This window comes from Pristiophorus japonicus, chromosome 20 (assembly GCF_044704955.1).
Source record: "Pristiophorus japonicus isolate sPriJap1 chromosome 20, sPriJap1.hap1, whole genome shotgun sequence".
Classification (NCBI taxonomy): domain Eukaryota; kingdom Metazoa; phylum Chordata; class Chondrichthyes; family Pristiophoridae; genus Pristiophorus; species Pristiophorus japonicus.
In genome coordinates, this window is record NC_091996.1 from 28,501,472 (window position 1) to 28,525,755 (window position 24,284).

General features: G+C 44.4%; 1 protein-coding gene across 1 annotated transcript; it reads left to right on the forward strand.

Annotated features, from left to right (window-relative positions):
• Window positions 1–1,008: 1,008 nt before the first annotated feature.
• LOC139233096 (WD repeat-containing protein 38-like) lies at window positions 1,009–24,106 on the forward strand (the record flags this gene model as incomplete). The annotated part of the gene is made up of 7 exons (XM_070863615.1): window positions 1,009–1,074; window positions 3,758–3,878; window positions 6,375–6,491; window positions 19,280–19,377; window positions 21,397–21,477; window positions 22,186–22,308; window positions 24,074–24,106. Coding segments are annotated over exons 1-7 (639 nt in total), but the record flags the coding sequence as incomplete, so codon positions are not given.
• Window positions 24,107–24,284: the final 178 nt, after the last annotated feature.

Genomic DNA, 24,284 nt, shown 5'->3' on the forward strand with positions numbered 1-24,284 from the left:
CAGGAAGAATGTTCCCAATGTTGGGGAAGTCCAGAACCAGAGGTCACAGTCTAAGGATAAGGGGTAAGCCATTTAGGACCGAGATGCGGAGGAACTTCTTCACCCAGAGAGTGGTGAACCTGTGGAATTCTCTACCACAGAAAGTTGTTGAGGCCAATTCACTAAATATATTCAAAAAGGAGTTAGATGAGGTCCTTACTACTCGGGGGATCAAGGGGTATGGCGAGAAAGCAGGAATGGGGTACTGAAGTTGAATGTTCAGCCATGAACTCATTGAATGGCGGTGCAGGCTAGAAGGGCCGAATGGCCTACTCCTGCACCTATTTTCTATGTTTCTATGTTTCTATATCCTTTGTCACCAAGCATCCAGCATTGACCTTGTGGCTGATTGGTAAACACGTCAGATACAGTGCTCTCACGCAGGATGTGAGCATCATAGATGCTGCCCGGAAATTTGGCATTCACTGCCATAATAATTTGCTGGTGGTCGACAACGAGTTGCACATTCAGGGAGTGGAATCCCTTGCGGTTCCTGAAAACCTCTGCATCCTGAAAAGGTGCCTGCATCACGATGTGCGTACAGTTTATTGCTCCCTGCACCTTGGGGAAGTTAGCAATTCAGTAGAATTGTAAAGCCCTCTCAGTCTGAGCCTCCCTTGTCATAGGGAAGCTGATAAAGCCCATCCTGCGTGTGTTCAGGGCTTCAGTGACCTGTCTAATGCAGTAATGTGTGAGATATACCGCAAATGCCGCCAGCTGAGGCCTGAAAGGAACCCGATACATAGAACGACAGTGCCGCGGTGACCTTGACCTCGACGGACAGTGCAGTCGCTGTCAGGTTGCAGATCTCCCTTTATGAGCTGGCATATCTCACTGATAACTTTTTTGTGGAAGCGCAGTCTCCGAAGGCAGGTGGTGTCGCACAAGTTGAGGTAAGACTGCTTCTCCCTGTACTTGCAGGGGGTGTAACGCCTCCTCATCAGTCTGTCACGTCTTACATTCGGTATAATGATGCTGTTGAATGTACTTTCTGCCATCTCGAGTCTGCAGCATGTACGTGGTCATCAAGAGAAGGTGAGAAATAACAGGCCCCATTCCAATAGCTATCTGTTTTCCTCCAATTGTTCACAAAGAGTGAATGTTCCCACTAAGACATCTCGTAAATTCTAATCATCCACAGTATGATAAGATGTTTGTTCAGATGTTCACTTCACCTCCAAACACCTCCAGAGTACATCCGAACTCCCCCGAGGTTGAAGCAGAGCAGCCTTTTAAATGATGCGACCCGCGATTTAGAACATGGCGTCCATACCACTGTGAGTAGTTCCTGTTAGTTCAACTTTTTCACAGCGGTTTTTTCGGCGAACGATATTGCCGGTGAGATGTGTGTGAGGTGCCAAAAGTAAGGATGGGCGATATACTGGCCGTTAGTTTTGGCAAATGTGATCTTTACGACAAAAAACAGTGGCTGGGCGGCATTATTAAATCTCGGCGTTAATTTTGTACCGAAAGTAACGCTGGGCAATATTTGGCCGTTGGGATCGCCCATTCTGATGATTCCACCCCAAAAAAGTGGGCGGGCGTTATTATTTTTTCTTGGCGTTACGCACGTGCCGAAAGTAACGCTCGGTGATAAGTGACCGAGAAATGGGCATCAGTTTCCATTTTGTGGCTAAATGGACGATATCTGGGCGTTACACCTCATTTCAGCGCTAAAATGGACGTTAAGTGGGTGGTACGCATGCAAAAATAATGGAAAATCTAGCCCATTGAATATATTTAAGGCGGAGATAGACAGATTTTTGAACGATAAGGGAATAAAGTGTTATGGGCAGGGAAGTGGAACTGAGTCCATGATCAGATCAGCCATGATCGTATTCAATGGCGGAGCAGGCTCGAGGGGCCAGGTGGCCTACTCCTGCTCCTATTTATGTTCTTATGTTCCAAAACTAGAACTAACATGCTGTGCAGTTCTGTTTGGTAATAATTCAGTTTAAAACTGAGATAACCAGCATTTTCTGTTTTCATTTCAGAATCTCCAGCTTTTGCAGTATTTTGGTTTTATCTTAATATTGTTTTAATAGTATCTTAATAGTGCTTTTGCCAATTTTTGTTAATGCCATACTAAATGAATTGCCGCTCACTCAGGTTGCATTGTTCGACTCGGCAAAACCTCTGGTCCTTTTCCTCTCTCCAGCCATACTCTCAGACTGAATCAAGACATGCAAAAGATTGAGGTTCTGTTCACTCCAGAGTTGAGCAAATGACCCACATCCTATTTATCAGCAAGATTGCTGGATTCTATCCCCACCACAATTTCCACTGCTGTCCCCACCTCATCCCAAGCATGGTCAAAATCCCCATCCATGCTTTTGTCATCTCTAAACTTGATTTTTGCTATGTTCTCCTTACTGGCCTCCCATCCTTCACCCTCCATAAATTTCACCTGGTCCAAAACTCATCTGCTTTGATCCCGCCCCACACTGAGCCCTGCTCTCCCATCACTGCTGAATTGCACTAGCTCCCTGTCCCCTTACGCATTGGCCCAGAATTTGTGTTCATTGTCATTACCCCTCTGAAACTGACCGCAACTTCAGGATCTAAACGTGGAAATCCTGAAGTAGCGGTCAGTCATGCAGTGCTCCGACACTGGCTGCACTTGTGGAGTGTCTATAATTTCTCCATTATGCTAAAAATTACAATTAAAAAAAAAACCTTTAAAATGTTGTTCCTGATATTTCAGCTTCTACCTTGACCCCATGTGAGAGTCCCAATCTTTACTTTGCTCTCTGTAACATTATTAAACCGTGCGGGTAAAAGAAGCTTCTCGTTTCCTGGCTTCCTGTCTGTGTGAATTCTGCAATGTGGTTGGCTGTTTGTCACTGCACTAGGAATTCCCATCACAGAGCGCTGAAATCAATTGAACATCGATGGAGGCAAACTTTTCACCGCAGTTTGCCTTTTTTGACGTTCAATCGATTTCAGCGTTCTGTAATCGCGAGATCTCTGTGAGCAGCATTCTTTGGGGCCTTTGCTTTGCCGCTGACCGCAAATTACGTGCCATTGAGTTTAACATTTTTGTCCTGACATTCTATGGTCTCATCCCACTCTATCTTTGCAACCTCCTCCAGGAGGTCCCCTCCCTCACACTTCAAATCTGGCCTTCTGTATCCTTCCACTCTTCAACACAGCACGAATGTCAGTGCCTTTGCCATATTCTTTTGAACTCCACCTATTAACCCCACTGACTGCCATTATACTTCTTTTTCCACGTCTTTAAGGTTATGAAAGGGCTCGATAGGGGAAACTTAGAAAAGATGTTTCCGCTTGTGGGGGAGACCAATATTAGGGCCATGCATATAAGATAGTCACTAATAAATCCAATTCGGAATTCAGGATAAACTTCATTACTCAGAGAATGGTTAGAATGTGGAACTTACCGTAAGGCGTAGTTGAGGCAAATAGTACACACATTTAAATGGTAGCTAGATAAACATGTGGGAAAAAGGAATAGAAGGGTATGCTGAAGGAGTTAGATGAAGTACGGTGCGAGGAGGCTTGTGTGGAACATATACACTGGTTGGGCCGAATGGTCTGTTTCTGTGGTGTCCCTTTTAGGTAACTCTATGTAATAACTCTCAGTCTAATTTTGTGACAAAGCACAATAAAATATCTCTTCGTGCTTGGAAATCTACTATGAATAAATAAACCAGAACTGATCCTGGTACTTTCTTATGAAATGCTTTGTTTTGTGCAGGTGAACGTGTGCACATTTTCTCATGATGGCCAGCTCCTATTAACAGGTTCAGGTGACCATAACGTTTATGTCTGGAATGTCGAAAATGGAAAACTTCTCTCTAAAGTAAAAGGTCACACAGGTAAGCGATTTCAGTGACACCTTTCACACGCTTGTAGGTATTCTGTACACATTTGTGGCTTGACAGCTACCCATAATCTGGGATTTCATAGCAGCCTTGGTCATGCATAATTGATCAACCCTGTATTGGATGTATTTTTGTGATCTTCAGTTTTTCAATGGTTTAATACTGTCTGAGCTGCTTGTACTTTGTCGCTCAGTGAATATTATTCAAACGATTATTTGTCATCAATAATGTTCTTGTCTGATTCCTTTGCTGTTGAATTATTTCATTTAAAATGCACAAACCACATTAATACCATGGGAGAAGATTTGCTCTGATTGCTATTTCTAATACAATCATAAATCCATTCTTTTAGAACGTACGTACAATTTGGCTAAAATGGTAAACAGAATAAAGAGCTGTAATTTTGCTCAGGCGTCACTAATACGCAGCAAGCTGAGAAATCTATCCCCAAGATTTGTAAGTGGGACCCAAGATATTAAATACCGTGTGATCAGATTAATTGTGGAATAAATATCTGCTCTCATCATTGATGGAAATTCTGCTAGTTCTATCACTTGTGGGGAAACCCATAGTTATGGTGTTATGGATGCATGCTTGTATTGTTATATGATGTCTGTAACACTGAATGTACTTTTGCATTGTACACACCTTACCTGTATACCAGAGGGTGCTGCTGCTGGAGATCTAAGGGTTACCCACACACTGCAGGTAACCCAGTATAAAAGGGAGCTCTGTCCTCACTCGAGGAGTTGCAAATAAAGGTCTACAGTCTACGCAGTTTAAGTACCATACCCTTGCCTCGTGGAGTCATTAACTAGGTGCCTACATACATAATAATGGGGACCTTTGGCATTAATTTAATAAAATAACATTTCCTCTCATTGATGAGATTGTTGGGCTGATTGTCATCTCAGCCCCGAGTATGCTGGCAGTTGCAGTTTGCACATTGCTGAACCTGGTACATTTATAGGTTCAGCAAACCAGCTTCGAGTACCCGCTGTGATAAACGCCTTATACTTTGATGATTGATCTTCACGGGTGGGAATTCGAGCGCTACTGCAGGTCCTGGAGGGAATCTCGCTGCTGGTGTGCTTCTACAAGCTCTGGAAAATAGCTGTGAGCTGTTGTGGCACCGCAGCTCAGGAAGGAGCCCACAGCAAGCTGGCGGCAGCAGTTGCAGCACAGAAGGGATGTCCTGTTTCCTACCCGAGTGGGGCATTGCACCAGCTGAAAAGTGGGTCAGGCGAATGGGACTTGGTGCAAGTCAGGATACAGGCAGCCAAGTTTTGGATCACCTTAAGTTTACGTAGGGTGGAATGTGGGAGGCCAGCCAGGAGTTCCTTTGAATAGTCAAGTCTAGAGGCATGGATGAGGGTTTCAGCAGCAGGTGAGCTGGGGCCGAGACGGGTGATGTTACAGAGGTGGAAATAGGTGGTCTTCGTTATGGCATGGATATGTGGTCAGAAGCTCATTTCAGGATCAAGTATGACACCAAGGTTGCAAAAAGTCTCGTTCAATCCCATGCAGATGCTAGGGAGAGGGATGAAGTCGATGGCTAGGAAAAGCAGATTGTGGCGGGGACCGAAGACAATAGCTTCAGTCTTCCCAATATTTAATTGGAGAAAATTTCTGCTTATCCTGAACTGGATGTCGGACAAGCAGTTTGACAATTTAGAGATGATGGAGGTGTCGAGAGACGTGGTAGTGAGATAGAGCTGGGCGTTGTCAGCGTACATGTGGAAACTGATGCTGTGTTTTCAGATGATGTTGTCTAGGGGCAGTAAGTAAATGAGAAATAGGAGGGGACCAAGGAAAGACCCTTGCGGGACACCAGAGGTAATGATGCGGGAGTGGGATGAGAAGCCTTTACAGGTGATTCTCTGGCTGTGATTATATAGATAAGAATGGAACCAGGCGAGTGCAGTCCCACCTAGCAGGACTATATTGGAAAGGCATTGAAGGAGGATGGCATGGTCAACTGTATCAAAGGCTGAAAACAGGTGGAGAAGGACGGGAAGGGATAGTTTACCTTTGTCACAGTCACAAAGCATGTCATTGATGACTTTAATGAGAGACATTGCGGTACTGTGGCAGGGGCGGAAACCTGATTGGAGGGATTCAAACAGGAGGGCTGGGAAAGATGGGCATGGATTTAGGAGCATTGGATTTTTCAAAAGGTAGCATAAAAACAAACTCTTCCAATGAAATTTTTAAAGTATGTATGAATAATAATAATCCAATTTAAAACAGTTTACTGTAACCACATTTACTGTTGATAGATGAGAGCCATCAACAGAAATGCTCAGATTAGAAATGGCTCATTATTTGGGTTTGCTAATTAATGCGTTGTTAGCAAAATCGGGTCCATTTTTCTAGTGCTGCAATTGTGTCAGAATTGTTTGAAATTGTGAGTTTGCTTGGCTGTGTAATGCTGCACACTGTGTAATAATACTGTATGAACAGATTCTGTATGTTGCTTCGACTCTACAGGCCCAGTGAAGGCTTGTGTGTTCTCTACTGACTCTAAGCTCTTCGCCAGTGGGTCCTCTGATTGCACTGTAAGAGTGTGGAACACAACAATAGCAGAGTGTCTGCACATTCTGAAAGGTACGTGTGTGAGAACATAGCCTGATCACAACAGAGACAGGAAGCACTCTTACCCAACATGGTGTCTTTGCTCAGACTAATACAGAGTAGGGTAGGGCAGAGGATCGGACTCCAGATTGGGGCAGGGTTGGAGTTTGCTGTATTAACAAGGCCGCTATTAGCATTCTCCAAACAGGCATAAAACCAAACTTCTACTATCCAATTTTCAAATATTAAAATTATTGGGCTGCAAACTCCAAAACAGGTTTGTCCAGTTCCACATTAGATGGTTGTCAACCCCACATGATTTTTTGGCTTGTTCTGTTTGCATTTTGTGAGACTGGGGGTTTGGGAAGGGCTGATCCTTGTGTTGTTGCTTCATTAATGGATAAATCCTAAATCACAACACTCAGATCTTGTTAATATCAGCAGCTTGACATATATGCTGATTAATGGAAACATGGATTTAAACTTTTATCTGTACTCTCCAACGCTCCATGCGTAATGTATTTGCTTCATGGGTTCTTTGTTTAAGAATTCATAGTAACACATTGCTATTAAGAACGAGTTGGTTTATTAACAAAGGTTTAACAATCACACTACACATTACCAGTTCATCCACCAGGTTCACAACTGCATACCTCATCGTGGATGACCTGGACCCAAGTGACTGGGGTTTTATTAAGTCTTGTGAAGATCACGTGACTGGCTGCACCACTCACAATGCAACAGCTCTACAAACCTGTGAGCATACGTACAAGTACATACATTACACCATGTTATGACAAACCCATGGATATTCTTTGATTATGGTGTGGAGGAAACTTTAAATAAAGGGAGAGTTTCTAATGTTAAAAAAACTGGCATCAGTAGAGAAAGCATGAAGACCAGTCTGGCTGCCCCATATCACAGACATTTCTTTGGCCTGTTTTTAATACACAGAGTGAAGATGAAGCCAGGACTAATCCAACCCCAAGCTTTTAACCAACTGAATCATTTTCCATCCATTCATGCTCTATAGAACTTAACGGACAAAGCCATTCCCAATGAATAGATTCCAAAGCTACAAGCCGTTTCCCATTTACTCCCATTATCCAGAACTCTTCTTCCAGCCATCGAGTTAAATACAAAACCTGCCTCCATGTTTTGAATGGGACATTCCCCAATTCGTTCTTACACCTAGGTAAAGTGCTATTAACTCCCCAGCAACTTTTTCCAAGGGATTGTCGGACGGTTCATACTTTAATGTCAAATGTTTTTTTGGAACGACTTATTGAATGAATCATAGAATTTTGCAGCACAGGAGGCCTTTGGGCCCATCGTGCCTGTGCTGCCTCTTTGAAAGATCTATCCAATTAGTCCCAATTCCCCGCTCTTTTCTCGTAGCCCTCATATTTTACCATTTGAAATCTATTTCCAATTCCCTTTTTGAAGTTATTATTGAATCTGCTCCCAGCACCCTTTCATGCAATGCATTCCAGATCACAACAATTCTCTGCGTTAAAAAATTCTCCTCCCCTCCCCTCTGTTTCTTTTGCCTATTATCTTGAATCTGCGCCCTCTGGTTGCAGACCCACCTGCCAGTTTCTCATTATTGAGTCTAGTGAGAAGGAGGAACTGAAGGATATCCTTATTAGGCAGGAAATTTTGTTAGGGAAATTGATGGGTTTGAAGGCTGATAAATCCCCAGGGCCTGATAGTCTGCATCCCAGAGTACTTAAGGAAGTGGCCCTAGAAATAGTGGAAGCATTGGTGATCATTTTCCAACAATCTATCGACTCTGGATCAGTTCCTATGGACTGGAGGGTAGCTAATGTAACACCACTTTTTAAAAAAGGAGGGAGAGAGAAAACAGGGAATTATAGCCTGACATCGGTGGTGGGGAAAATATTGGAATCAATCATTAAGAATGAAATAGCAGCGCATGTGGAAAGCAGTGACAGGATCAGACCAAGTCAGCATGGATTTATGAAAGGGAAATCATGCTTGACGAATCTTCTGGAATTTTTTGAGGATGTAACTAGCAGAGTGGACAAGGGAGAGCCAGTGGATGTGGTGTATTTTGACTTTCAAAAAGCTTTTGACAAGGTCCTGCATAAGAGATTGGTGTGCAAAATCAAAGCACATGGTATTATGGGTAATGTACTGATGTGGATAGAGAACTGGTTGGCAGACAGGAAGCAGAGAGTCGGGATAAACGGGTCCTTTTCAGAATGGCAGGCAGTGACTAGTAGAGTGCCGCAGGGCTCAGTGCTGGGACCCCAGCTCTTTACAATATACATTAATGATTTGGATGAAGGAATTGAGTGTAATATCTCCAAGTTTGCAGATGACACTAAACTGGGTGGCGGTGTGAGCTGTGAGGAGGATGCTAAGAGGCTGCAGGTTGACTTGGACAGGTTAGGTGAATGTGCAAATGCATGGTAGATGCAGTATAATGTGGATAAATGTGAGGTTATCCATTTTGGGGGCAAAAACACGAAGGCAGAATATTATCTGAATGGCAGCAGATTAGGAAAAGGGGAGATGCAACGAGACCTGGGTGTCATGGTTCATCAGTCAATGAAAGTTGGCATGCAGGTACAGCAGGCGGTGAAGAAGACAAATAGTATGTTGGCCTTCATAGCTAGAGGATTTGAGTATAGGAGCAGGGAGGTCTTACTGCAGTTGTACTGGGCCTTGGTGAGGCCTCACCTGGAATATTGTGTTCGGTTTTGGTCTCCTAATCTGAGGAAGGACGTTCTTGCTATTGAGGGAGTGCAGCGAAGGTTCACCAGACTGATTCCAGGGAAGGCTGGACTGACATATGAGGAGAGACTGGATCAACTGAGCCTTTATTTACTGGAGTTTAGAAGGATGAGAGGGGATCTCATAGAAACGTATAAGATTCTGACGTGATGGGACAGGTTAGATGCGGGAAGAATGTTCCCGATGTTGGGGAAGTCCAGAACCAGGGGACAAAGTCTTAGGATAAGGGGTAGGCCATTTAGGACTGAGATGAGGAGAAACTTCTTCACTCAGAGAGTTGTTAACCTGTGGAATTCCCTGTCGCAGAGAGTTGTTGATGCCAGTTCATTGGATATATTCAAGAGGGTGTTAGATATGGCCCTTATGGCTAAAGAGATCAAGGGGTATGGAGAGAAAGCAGGAGGGAATGATCAGCCATGATCTTATTGAATGGCGGTGCAGGCTCGAAGGGCCGAATGGCCTACTCCTGCACATATTTTCTATGTTTCTATGTTTCTATTTACTCTATCAAAACCCTTCATAATTTGGAGCACTTCTATTAATTCTCCCCTTTACCATCTCTGCTCAAAGGCGAACAATCCTGGCTTCTCTTGTCACTCCACATAACTCAAGTCTTTCATCCCTGGTATTATTTTGGTAAATCTCCTCTGCATCCTTTCCAAGGTCTTGGCATCGTTCCTCAAGTATGGTGCCCAGAATTGGTTACAATACTTTAACCGAGGCCTAACCAGTGATTTATAAAGGATTAGCATAACTTTCTTGCTTTCGTACTCTACCGCTTTTCTGAAGCCATATGCTTTCTTAACAGTTGCATCGACTTGTCCGACCCAATTCAAAGCTTTGTGTATGTGAACCCCCTGGTCTTTGAATGATTAAACATTATGAAGAGAAGATTTACCAAGTCTCCTCTTCACCTCCAATTTACCCACCTCCTGGTCCCAGCTTAACATTTATATTTACTGAGCTAATTGGTCCATATAATTGGAGATAAACAGTGAATGTTATGAGTCAAGATTGGTTCAACTAATTTTTCTGATAAATTTTTGTGTTACTTTAGATAGAGATATATAAAATTAATTACGCCGCCAGAATATCAGTAAATGTATCAGATTTTCTCCGTTTAGAATGATCCCTTTTTCCAATCAGTTTCTAGATCTGTAAAAACTAGGTTATTGGATGTAGCTTGCCAAAAAATACTCCTCTCAATGAGCCCAAATTTGCCCAGGAGTTGCTCCGTTTTTTTTGGAGCAACTTGATTTTTCTGGAGTATCTTAAAAATCCCCATTTTGCACATTCAATTTGCGCCAGTGCAAATAAATTAGTTAGGATTTTTTAAAAGTTTTTTTTTTCAAAAGGGGGGCGTTACCAGCCACCTACGCCTATTTTGGCCATTTAAGCTAGTTTGCACAGCTAATAGTTGCTCCAAACTAACTTAGGCCAGTGTATGTGGCTACTTGTGGCCGCACAGAAAACCCTTGCGGAGAGTTAAGAAATCAGCGCAGGTAGGTAATAACGACTTGACTGAAGAATGTGAATAGGATCAAACAGCTATACAGGACATCATATGACAAACTTCGCAACGTTAATTTACTATACAACAGAAGCATTCATGGAAGCTTAAACTATAAAAATAAAAGAAATAAAGAGACAAAACATATTTACATAATTTTTTCAAAATATCCAAATAAAAACAGTTATCAACCCCCCACCCCCACCCCCCCATCAAAACTACCCCCAATCAAAACACTCTCCCCCCCAGATCAAAACTCTTCCCCCCCATCAAAATTCTCTTCCACCCGCCATATCAAAACTCCCCCCCATCAAACCACTCTCCCCCCCACCCCCCGATCAAATCTCTTCCCCCCCATCAAAACTCTCCTCCTCCCCCCCATCAAAACTCTCCCCCCCAACAAAACTCCACCCCCACTTCAAAACAATCTTCCCCCACCCCCATCAAAACTCTCATCCTCCTCCCCCCCTCCAATCAAAACTCTCCTCACTAAACAAAGCACAACCATCAATAAATAAAAAATAAAACTCAAGTCCTACCTCGGCCCGGTGTGGGAGGCCACTCGGCCAGGGATAGGTGCGGGACATCGGGTCCCACGCTGCAGAGGAGCTACTGCGCATGCGCGAAACCTCCAGTGCGCATGCGTTGAGCAGCCGGCACTCTTTTGAACGCAGGGCCCTAGCTCCACCCCCTAATTGAATTGCCACACCACGCCAAGCCATGGGAGAAGCCACAGAGCGGCCAGAATGTGGGGACAACTTTTTGCCGCCGTTTTTATACTAGGAAGTTGGCAAACCTTGGGTGAGAAGATAAGTGCATTTTGGAAAAGTTTATCTCCCTGTCATATTATCCAGCTGGATCTTGAATGAAATTAAGAAATGTTTGCAGCCACAAACCTACTAGCAAGACCACTGTGCGAAGAAGTGTTTCCAGAACTCAGTTGTATTTTGACCTTTCATCAGATTTATTCTATGCTCGCTTGTTCTACTGCAATTATATAGGGCCCTGGTGAGACCTGTAGTATTGTGTACCGTTTTTGTCATGTATTGATGCTTGGGGTCACTAGACACCAGGGGGCGCCACTGTCGGAGGTCATAAAGCTGTACGCGTGTATGTGTGGGCCCTGGTATATAAGTGCTGATACCATGACTTGTCGTCACTTTGGGCGTGAATAAAGTGGACCAGGTTTACACCTGAGTGAGTTTACAGTAACAAGTCTTTTGAGTTATTATATACATAACATTTGGCGACAAGGTAACTTAAGAACCTTTGCATGCACAATGGGCACTATTGGAATTCTGGAGAGATTCGTGGATGGCAAGGATTGGGCGGATTTTATCAACCACCTGGATCAGTATTTTGTGGCCAACACATGGCGGGAGACGATGACGCAGTTCGGCGCCGGGCAGTTTTCCTCACTGTTTTTGGTTCAAGAATATACAGCCTCATGAAGAATCTGCTCTCGCCTGCACGTCCAACGGACAAAGAATACAAGGATTTGTGTGCATTGGTACGTGACCATCTCAAGCCAAACGATGGAATCATCATATCACGCTATCGCTTCGACACACATGTTCGTGCTGAGGGCCAGGATGTGTCGGGATTCGTTGCCGACCTGCGACGTCTTGCTGAGCCGTGTAAGTTCGGGACCGTGTTGGAAGACATGCTGCGAGATTTCTTCGTGATAGGCATCAACCATGATGTGATTCTCCGGAAGTTAATGGCTGCAGAGACGCTGGATTTGAGCAAGACAATCGCGACTGCCCAGGCATGCATGACGACTGATGATAATTTGAGGCAGATATCATCGAAAAGTCGGAGCTCCACAGCAAGTACTGTAAACAAGATTGTGCCATCGTCTGGCAGAGCTGCTTATGGCAGGGCCTACTCGACTGCTTATGTGAAACTTGTAGCTGTTCAAAGTCCGCCAATTGATACAAATCCTATTTCACCCTGTTGGCATTGTGGGGGCAATCATCGGCCTCATCAGTGTCGGTTTAGGCAGTACATCTGTAACGGCTGTTCCAAAGTGGGGCATCTTCAGAGAATGTGCCCACCACTGAGCAAGCGTGCTGCCGCTCATCACATTGATGATGATGACCAGTCTAGTGCTTGCCCGGTTGCACAACCCGAGAAGGAAGTGTATGGTCTGCATTTGTTCTTGGGAAAGAGCCAGCCGATAATGATTAATGTGAAACGGAATGGCGTGCTAGTATCGATGGAGCTGGATACGGGTGCCAGTCAGTCGATAATGAGCCAAGGGACATTCGACAATCTGTGGGATACTGAGGCGGTGAAGCCTAAGCTGAGTAAAGTAAATGCCAAGTTGTGTACTTACACCAAGGAACTCATACCGGTGATTGGCAGTGCAGTCATCAAGGTGTCATATGATGGTGTGTTTCATGATTTTCCATCATGGATCATCCCAGGCAATGGTCCAACGCTGTTCGGCAGGAATCGGCTCGAGAAAATTAAGTGGAATTGGAACGATATCAAAGCATTATCATCGGTGGATGACACATCGTGTGCTCAAGTGTTGAAGAAGTTTCCTTCATTGTTTGAACTGGGCATTGGAAATTTTACAGGAGCCAAGGTGCAGATTTATCTGGATTCTGATGCAAGTCCTGTCTATCATAAAGCTTGGCCTGTTCCCTACATGATGAGGGAGAAGGTTTAAATTGAGCTTGACAGACTCCAACATGAAGGGGTCATATCACTGGTCAAGTTTAATGAGTGGGCCAGTCCTATTGTTCCTGTGTTGAAGAGTGATGGCACTGTCAGGATTTGTGGAGACTACAAGGTTACGATTAACTGATTTTTGAAACAGGATCAGTATCCGTTACTGAAGGCTGATGACCTGTTCGCCATGCTAGCTGGTGGAAAGTCATTCACTAAACTGGATCTGATATCGGCCTATATGTCATGGGAGCTTGTTGACCCTTCGAAGAAACTCACCTGCATCAACACCCATAAAGGACTGTTTGTCTATAACAGGTGTCCTTTTTGGAATTCGTTTGGCTGCAGCCATATTTCAGAGGAATATAGAAAGTCTACTAAAGTCCGTCCCTAGAACTGTCATGTTTCAAGATGACATTCTGATCACAGGTCGCGACACTGCTGAACATCTGAACAACCTTGAGGAAGTTCTACATCGTCTGGACAAAGTGGGACTCAGGCTGAAACGTTCAAAGTGTGTCTTCATGGCACCTGAAGTTGAATTCCTGGGGAGGAAGATTGCTGCTGATGGTATCAGGCCTATAGATTCGAAAACCAAGGCCATCAAAAATGAACCCAGGCCTCAGAATGTGACGGAGCTGTGTTCATTCCTTGGGCTACTCAACTACTTCGGTAATTTTTTACCTGGATTGAGCACTTTACTAGAGCCACTGCACATGCTGCTCAGAAAAGGCGACAACTGGGTTTGGGGTGTATCTCAAGATAGAGCTTTTGAGAAAGCTAAGAATCTGCTCTGTTCAAACAAGCTGCTGGTTCACTATGATTCGTGTAAGCTTCTTGTATTGGCCTGTGATGCTTCATCATATGGGGTTGGCTGTGTAGTCCAATAAGCAAATGAGTAGGGTAAACTACAACCTGTTGCGTATGCTTCAAGAAGTTTGTCAAAAGCGGAAGGAGCTTGCAGCATGGTAGAAAAAGAAGCTTTGGGGTAAAAAAAAATGCATCAGTACCTGTTTGGTCTTCGCTTTGAACTTGAAACGGATCACAAGCCATTCATTTCATTGTTTTCGGAAAACAAATACCAATGCATCGTCCCGCATTCAGAGGTGGGGGTTGACACTGTCTGCTTATGATTATGTCACAGACCGGGCACTGAGAATTGAGTCGATGCACTGAGTCGTCTGCCTTTGCCCACACCAGATATGGAGATGCCTCAACCTGCAGATCTACTGTTAGTAATGGAGGCTTTTGAGAGTGATGATATCCTTGTCACTGTTCAACAAGTTAGGATCTGGACCAGCCATGACCCTATTTTATTGGTTGTAAAACGTTGTGTCCTCAGTGGTGATTGGTCTGCAATACCCATGGAGCTGTGTGATGAGACCAAACCTTACAACTGCTGCAAAGATGAACTGTCCATTGTCAGATTGTCTACTGTGGGGCAATCGTGTTGTTATGCCCAAGAAAGGCAGAGAAAAACTTGTATGCGAGCTACATGGTACTCATCCTGGCATTGTCATGATGAAAGCCATTACCAGGGCTCATGTTTGGTGGCCTGGAATTGACTCTGATCTGGAATCATGTGTGAATCAGTGCAATACTTGCAGCTAAGTAAAGAACCAGCGGAATCTCTGCTGAGTTTTTGGTTGTGGCCATCTAAACCATGGTCAAGGATACACATCAATTTTGCGGGCCCTTTCCTGGGAAAGATGTTTTTGGTTGTGGTGGATGCATATTCAAAGTGGATAGAGTGTATTATTATGTCATCCAGTATGTCCACAGCTACCATTGAGAGTCTTCATGTCATGTTTGCTACTCATGGTATGCCTGACATTGTTGTGAGCGATAATGGATCTTGCTTCACAAGTTTGGAGTTTCAAGATTTCATGGAGCTCAATGGTATTAAACATGTGGGCACTCGTCAAGGGGATGTCGATTTCAGCAGGCTGTTTGCAGAAATTGTGAATATACAGGGCATTTGGCCCGCATGTGCAAACAAACGGCAGCTCGGCTGGTATACGAATCGGATGGGTCGGAAAGCGGACCAGAAGATGGTGGGGGCAGTACCCGGGACACCGATGTACAGCGGGTCAACACGATCAATGGCCGCTGCTCCTACAACAGGACGCCTCCTATAATGATGAGGGTCCTACTCAACGGGATATCTGTCAACATGGAGCTGGATACGGGAGCGAGTCAATCTCTCATGGGCGCTTAACAATTTGAACAACTGTGGTCACATAAAAGAGACAGACCAAAACTCACAAGGGTCGACTGCAAACTAAGGACCTATATCAAAGAAATCGTACCAGTCCTCGGCAGCGCCATGCTCTCTGTCACACACAAAGGGACAGTGAACCGACTTCCCCTGTGGATTGTCCCTGGAGACCCCCCCCAGCACTGCTGGGGAGAAGCTGGCTGGCAAAACTAAACTGGAAATGGGATGATGTCCATGCCATGTCATTAGAGGAACGGACCTCCTGCTCAACAGTTATAAAGCGATTTGAACATCTCTTTCAGCCAGGTGTGGGCACTTTCAAAGGGGCCAAAGTCAAAATCTACATCACACAGGATGCTAGACCGGTCCATCACAAGGCCAGAACTGTACCCTATGTGATGAGGGAAAAGATTGAACACGAACTAGACAGGCTTCTGCGGGAAGGCATTATATCACCTGTGGAATTTAGCGACTGGGCAAGTCCCATCGTCCCAGTCATGAAGCCTGATGGATCCGTACGGATCTGTGGGGACTACAAATCTACCATAAACAGAGTCTCCCTACAGGACCAGTACCCGCTGCCCAGAGCGGTGGACTTATTTGCCACATTGGCTGGAGGTAAACTTTTCTCAAAATTAGACCTCACATCTGCGTATATGACGCAAGAATTGACCGAGGAATCCAAACTACTCACCACCATCAACACACATCGAGGCCTTTTCAGAATGGCAGGCAGTGACTAGTGGGGTACCGCAAGGTTCTGTGCTGGGGCCCCAGCTGTTTACACTGTACATTAATGATTTAGACGAGGGGATTAAATGTAGTATCTCCAAATTTGCGGATGACACTAAGTTGGGTGGCAGTGTGAGCTGCGAGGAAAATGCTATGAGGCTGCAGAGCGACTTGGATAGGTTAGGTGAGTGGGCAAATGCATGGCAACGAGACCTGGGTGTCATGGTACATCAGTCATTGAAGGTTGGCATGCAGGTACAGCAGGCGGTTAAGAAAGCAAATGGCATATTGGCCTTCATAGCGAGGGGATTTGAGTACAGGGGCAGGGAGGTGTTGCTACAGTTGTACAGGGCCTTGGTGAGACCACACCTGGAGTATTGTGTACAGTTTTGGTCTCCTAACTTGAGGAAGGACATTCTTGCTATTGAGGGAGTGCAGCGAAGGTTCACCAGACTGATTCCCGGGATGGCGGGACTGACCTATCAAGAAAGACTGGATCAACTGGGCTTGTATTCACTGAGTTCAGATGAATGAGAGGGGACCTCATAGAAACGTTTAAAATTCTGATGGGTTTAGACAGGTTAGATGCAGGAAGAATGTTCCCAATGTTGGGGAAGTCCAGAACCAGGGGTCACAGTCTAAGGATAAGGGGTAAGCCATTTAGGACCGAGACGAGGAGAAACTTCTTCACCCAGAGAGTGGTGAACCTGTGGAATTCTCTACCACAGAAAGTTGTTGAGGCCAATTCACTAAATATATTCAAAAAGGAGTTAGATGAAATCCTTACTACTAGGGGGATCAAGGGATATGGCGAGAAAGCAGGAATGGGGTACTGAAGTTGCATGTTCAGCCATGAACTCATTGAATGGTGGTGCAGGCTAGAAGGGCTGAATGGCCTACTCCTGCACCTATTTTCTATGTTTCTATGTTTCTATGTGAGGTCAGCACCATTCAAACTCGCATCTAATGGTCAAGCAGGCGTGCTGTTCAAACGATCAAGCAGAGCATGAAACGTGTAACTCAGTGTTCACTGCAGATTCGCTTGTCACGCATATTGCTTAGTTACAGGACAAGACCTCATACGCTTACTGGGGTCTCCCCTGCTGAACTACTGATGAAGAGAAGTCTCAAGACCAAGCTTTCTCTTGCTCATCCCGATTTGAATGATTGTGTTGAAAACAGACGTCAAAGTCAGCAATTGTGTCATGTTTGTGCTGCTGTGTCATGTGATATTTCTGTCAATGATCCGGTTTATGTAGTGAACTATGGTCAAGGTCCAAAGTGGATTGCCGGTACTGTCACAGGAGGGTAACAGAGTATTTATTGTCGTGCTCAAGAATGGGCAAACATGCAGGAAATATGTTGATTAAGTGAAACTGCGGCACACGGATGAACTGGAACCGCTTGAGGAAGATGCTGTCAGTGACCAACCAACCAATGGTCATTCATCAAAGGACTTTGCTGTCATTACCGAACCTGAACTTTCAGTCCCTGACATGGTCATTACCACTCCCATCAGATCGGCTACTCAGCCTCCAGTCATAACTGACTCAGAACGCTCGCCCAGAACTGGAGTTGAACTGAGACAATCAACTCGTGAGCGGAAAGCCCCAGACCGTCTTAATTTGTAAAGAGACTGATACTAAGATCTTGAAGGGGGAATGTTGTTATGTATTGAGGGTCACTGGGCACCAGGGGGCGCCACTGTCGGAGGTCATCGGGCTGTACGCGCGTGTATGCGGGCCTTGGTATATACGTGCTGGTACCATGACTTGGGCGCAAATAAAGTGAACCAGGGTTACACCTGAGTGAGTTTACAGTAACAAGTCTTTTGAGTCATTCTATACATAACAGTTTTGGTCTCCTTACCTAACGAAGGATATGCTTGCCATTGAGCGAGTGCAACAAAGGTTCACTGAACTGATTCCTGGGATGAGGGGATTGTTCGATGAGGAGAGATTAAGTAGACTAGGCCTATATTCTCCAGAGTTTAGAAGAATGAGAGTTGATCTCATTGAAATGCACAAAATTCTTACAGGGCTTGACAGGATAGATGCAGGGAGGATGTTTCCTCTGGCTGAGGATTCTAGAACCAGGGGTCACAGTCTCAGAATAAGGGGTTGGCCATTTAGGACTGAGATGAGGAGAAACATCTTCACTCAGAGGGTGGTGAATCTCTGGAATTCTCTACCCCAGAGGGCTGTGGAGTATATTCAAGACAGGGATCAATATATTTTTGGATATTAAGGGAATCAAGGGATATGGGGATAGTGCAGGAAAGTGGGGTTGAGGTAGAAGGTCAACCATGATCTCATTGAATGGTGGAGCAGGCTCGCGGGGCCAAATGGCCTACTCCTGCTCCTATTTCTTATGCTCTTATGTCCTTAACCTTGAACTAGCACACCAGATTTACCTTTTCTATACCAGTTACTCTCTTACTTGACTCTTTTAGGCCACATCTCAGAATCTTTCTTCCTGCAAATTCAGATGTGGAGGCAGATTCAACCATGCCTTTCAAAAGGGAAGTGGATAAGTACCTGAAAGGAAAACATTTACAGGGCTATGGGTAAAGGGAGCAGGGGAGAGAGCTGGCAAGGGCTCGTCGGGCCGAATGGCCTCCTTCTATGCTGTAACTATTCTAAATAACCACACATTGTCTAACTCTTTCATCAGTATCAGGGCCGCTGCTCTGGAGTCTAGATCAGACACAAATAAATAGAAAAATAAAACAAAATCCACATTTCCATAGTTGGATGACAATAATGAATTTAATGATATTTACTGATTTGGATTTAGCAAATTAATGTTAGCTTCAGCACTCAGTTTGTCTTCGTCCAAAAATTGATTCAAATGTGCTCCAACCCATGCCATAGTGATTGATGTTCTCTAGCACGGTCCAGTAAGCTGTGCTGTTGTTATCCATAGGACACAAGAAGAGTGTGGAGACCGTTTGCTTCAGCCATGATTCAAGTTTGCTCGTTTCTGGAAGTTGCGACTGCAAAACTGTTCTGTGGGATCCACAGGTTGGCTGTAGGCCTTTTAATTTAATAATATTTCCCATCATTGAATTCTCCTGTTAGCCCCGCCTCCCCCCCCCCCCCCCCCCCCCGCCCACCGCCTCCAACCCACCACAATGGTGGCCCTGTCCTCGCCCTATCTACCTGCTCTCTGTGTACCAACCCGTCGCCATAATGCTGCCAGTCAGGAACTCGGACTGTCTGATTTTATTCTAGATGATGGAGGACTGATTGAAAATTACTCATCCAATTAACTGTTACATTTTTCTTTAATATTCAATCTTTAAATGAACGTTGAAAAATGTAAAATAGTTAGAGTTGTTCAACAATTTGGGTACCAGTCAAAAGTCATTAGACTTCCTGGACTTATAGTATTGTCCAGGATATATCCAAGGCCTCCATTACACTAAATATTTCCCAGATTATCACTGCTGAAATAGTGTTCATTTTACTATCTAATAGTTACTTATTTGACTATTAACATATGTGGCTGCGATGAAATAAATGCAAGCAACAACAACAAATTGTATTTATATAGTGCCTTTAATGTAGTAAAACGTCCCAAGGTGCTTCACAGAAGTGTTATAAGACATAAATGTTACACCAAGTCACATAAGAAGAAATTATGGCAGATGACCAAAAGCTTGGTCAAAGGGATAGGTTTTAAGGAGCGTCTTAAAGGAGGAAAGAGAGGTAGAGGGGCGGATAGGTTTATGGAGGGAATTCCAGAGCTTGGGGCCTAGGCAGTGAAAGCCATGGGCACCAATGGTTGAGTGATTTTAATCAGGGATGCTCAAGAGGGCAGAATTAGAGGAGCGCAGACATCTCGGGGGAGTTATGAGGTTGAAGGAGATTACAGAGGTAGGGAGGGGCGAGGCCAGGGAGGGATTTGTAAACAACGATGAGAATTTTGAAATTGAGGCGTTGCTTAACCGAGGTCAGCGAGCACAGGGGTGATGGGTGAACGGGACTTGGTGCAAGTTAGGACACGGGCAGCCGAGCTTTGGATGACCTCGTTAGGGTGGAATGTGGGAGGCCAGCCAGGTGTGCGTCAGAGTAGTCAAGTGTATGGATGAGGGTTTCAGCAGCAGGTGAGCTGAGGCACGGGTTTGGTATAACTGAGTGGCTTTAGGCCATTTCAGAGGGAAATTAAGAGTCAACCCTATTGTGGGTCAGGAGTCATATATAGGCCAGATTGCCTTCCCTAAAGGACATTAGTGAACCAGATGGGTTTTTACGACAATCCAGTAGCTTCATGGTCACCATTACTGATACTAGCTTTTTATTCCAGATTTATTTAATTAACCACTATGCTACCATACATTGTCTCCCCATAGGGTGCACCCTACCTACATTGGGGCTGAAACACTTTGGAATGAGTATTTTACTGATTTATTCCTTTGTTTTCACTCCCCATAAGATCCCTCTCCTCCACACAGCCTTTTCTGTGGGAAAGTGATGGGCTTTGAAACTGGTTCAGACCAACAGGGTGTCAGTGAAAGATAACAATGGGCCAGGCTTCGACAACTGAAGAGCAGTAATAGTGCGTCACCTTGTACTGTTACTGACTGATGGAGGGGAATAGCACTGCTTCAGTGCATTGTAATGTAATCATGTATTTAGTCTCAAGACGTAGTACAATGCTGGTAAGAGTTGCCTGGATGAATAACACCTTCCATTCTGTATAGTTAGGGTTTACTGTGACCGAGTAAGTCAAAATTGTACTTTTATTACACGAGATCCTGGGACTTTGGAATTTGGGAATTCAATACTGCAATTCCATCTATTTTCTTGTTAACACCACATATAATTGGATTGATTATTGAATCAATTCACGGAGGACAGTGATATTAAAAATTATAGTTATGGACTGTTTGAACTTGGTTTTGTGACAAAAGTATAAATTAGCCTAGTTCCCATTTTATGTATGGGACATAAATACTTGTGGAGTCTATTCTTTCACTGCTCCTGTACCAGTCGATGTATAACTCTAAGCCAATTAAAGTCATCTTTTGTTTTAAACAGTTGGGTTTCATCGTGAAGTCTTTCTCCGGACATCAGAGTGTCATTACAACCAGTGCCTTTTCATTCAATGGCCTATATTTGGTAACTCGTTTTACTTCACTGTTATACTGTAACTCCAATTATACCCAGTGCACAGAGCATTTCATATTTACTACATACATTTATAAAGCACCTTTCAGAGGAAGTCCAGAGGAATTTTAAATAGAGGGGGAGGGTGGAAAAAGAAGACTAAAAATAGATAAAAGGAATAAAGACATGGATGCTGAACCATGGTGCAGGGTTTAGGAAAGCTGTGTGAAAGCTTGCTCAAATAGATGGATTCGGAGGTGTTTTAAGGTGGAGAGAGAAGTGGAGGTTTAAGTAATGGACTTAAAACTACTAGAAAGAATGAGCCAGAGCTCCCACTCCTCAATGTTCTCCAGTGACCACATTTGGTAATCCAACCAAAGGGCCGAGCAACACCCGCTGTCTTTGCTCACCCATGAAGAATGGGTGGCGGGTGTCCGCACCCCAGGGCCTCAGAGGATTGGCAGCAGGCAAAAGCAATTCTATTATATGAAAAAAGTTACAATTCAATAAAGTAAATGATTAAAAGTTCATTAGATGGCACATCTGAAAGATGGAATGGTAATATTTTTGACGAATCTGTTGAATCTCTTTGGTAGTAAACATATTTACAAACTGCCTTTGTGCTAACTACAGCTTTACTTGTAAAACCCGCCAGGCCATGTTTTTTTAGTGCTGGATCTTAGAGTTTGCTTCGAGTAAGCAGTTGTTCTTCTTGTACAGGCCACCGGATCCTGGGATTTTACAGTAAGGTTGTGGAATGTACCAAAAAGGAAACGAAAACAGACTTTGCAAGGTCACACAGGCAACGTGAGCTGTGTTGCGTTTTCTACAATTGGAATGTTGGTAAGCTGAGTGGTGAAATTAAATAGAAACTGGAGTATATAAAATGGCCAGGGCACCCTCACTGGCTCAGTGGCTAATCCAACGTGTGGTGTGGTACTGAGCCATACAGACTAGGAAGGTCTCTGGCCTAAGCTATGTTACCTGATCTTAGCCAGGGACCCTGCAATTCTCCTCGGTGCTGCTGAGCTAGTGAAGGAAGTCAGTCTGGTTCCTACTTCTGATGAATTGTGTTGGAAAGTGTATGTGTAAACAACAACTTGCATTTATGTAACACCTTTAACGTAGTAAAACGTCCCCGGATGCTTCACAGGAATGTTATCAAACACATTTTGACATAAGGGGATTTTAGGGCAGGTGACCAAAAGCTTGGTCAAAGAGGTAGGTTTTAAGGAGCATCTTAAAGGAGAAAAGAGAGACAGAGTTGTTTAGGGAGGAAATTAGAGAGATTTGGGCTTCGGCAACTGAAGGCACGGCTGCCAATGATGGAGCGATTAAAATTGAGGACGTGAAAAATAACAGAATTGGAGGGTTGTAGGGCTGGAGGAGATTACAGAGATAGGGAGGGGCGAGGCCATGGAGAGATTTGCAAACAAGGTCAAGAATTTTAAAATCGAGGCGTTGCTCAACCGGGAGCCAATGTCGGTCAGTGAGCACAGAGGTAATGGGTGAATGGGGCTTGGTGCGAGTTAGGATATGGGCAGCAGAATTTTGGATGAGCTTAAGTTGATGGAGGGTGGAAAGAGAAAAAAAAAGGGAGGGTGGGGGTTTTGTAAAAAATGTTTTTCCCGTTCCTCCCTTTTTTTTTTCAACCCCCCCCTCATTTCTTTCTCATTCCCATGGCAACTGGTGATGATTCTGCCATTCACACCCCATCTAGACTCATCATGAGCCAAAGGTGGGCAGCAGAAACGTTACAAAGACACCCTCAAAGCCTCCCTGCTAAAGTGCAACATCACCACTGACATCTGGGAGTCCCTGACCGAAGACCGCCCGAGGTGGAGAAAGTGCATCTGGCAGAATGTTGAGCTCTTCGAGTCTCAATGCAAGAGAGTGAAGAGGCCAAGCTCAGGCAGCGGAAGGAGCGCGCGGCAAACCATGCCCACCCACCATTTCCCGCGACAAATGTCTGTCCCACCTGTAACAGGGTCTGTGGCTCTCATATCGGACTGTTGAGCCATCAAAGAACTCACTTTGGGAATGGAAGCAAGTCTTCCTCGATTCCAAGGGACTGCCTATGATGATGATGACATCTTTTGTTTTGTAACTTGTGCCATTTCCATCTCATTTTTGTCCAACATCCCTTTTGTTTCTTAAGTCAATTCTGCCTTCCACCCTATCACATACCTTCCCTTTTGTTCTTTCCTCCCCTCCCCCTTTCAGTGCCACTGCACTTCCTTAAGAATCTGTTACATGTCGAACTGTTCCAGATCTGATAACGGGTCATCGACCTGAAACGTTAACTCTGTTTCTCTCTCCACAGATGCTGCTTGTCCTGCTGAGATTTCCTGCATTTTCTGTTTTTATTTCAGGTTCATTTAGAATGGCCCAATGCACTCTCCATAAGCTTGCAAATGAATGATGGTCTATTGGCTAATGCACTGGAGTTACTGGTATAACCAATCCATATGATGAGTCAATGCCTTCAGGAGGGGAATTAGAAAAACAAAATATAAAAATCTTGTAGCAAACATGTCAACTACGGACTAACAAAATATTACTCAGAACACCAATTCTGTCAGATGTAGCTCTTCTGATTGTTTCATAGGCTTCAGGTTCCTGGGACAAGACTGTACGTGTATGGAATCCAAAGACTGGGCATCTGATCTTTCTCCTGGAGGAGCACTTTGACCAGTTGATGGCCCTCTCATTTTCTCTGGATGGAATTCTACTGGTGACAGCAGGAAAAGATAAAATGGTATAACGCAAAGGGATTCATTTGTAATTGGAATTCTTGTGTTCCAACGGCTGCAAGCCTG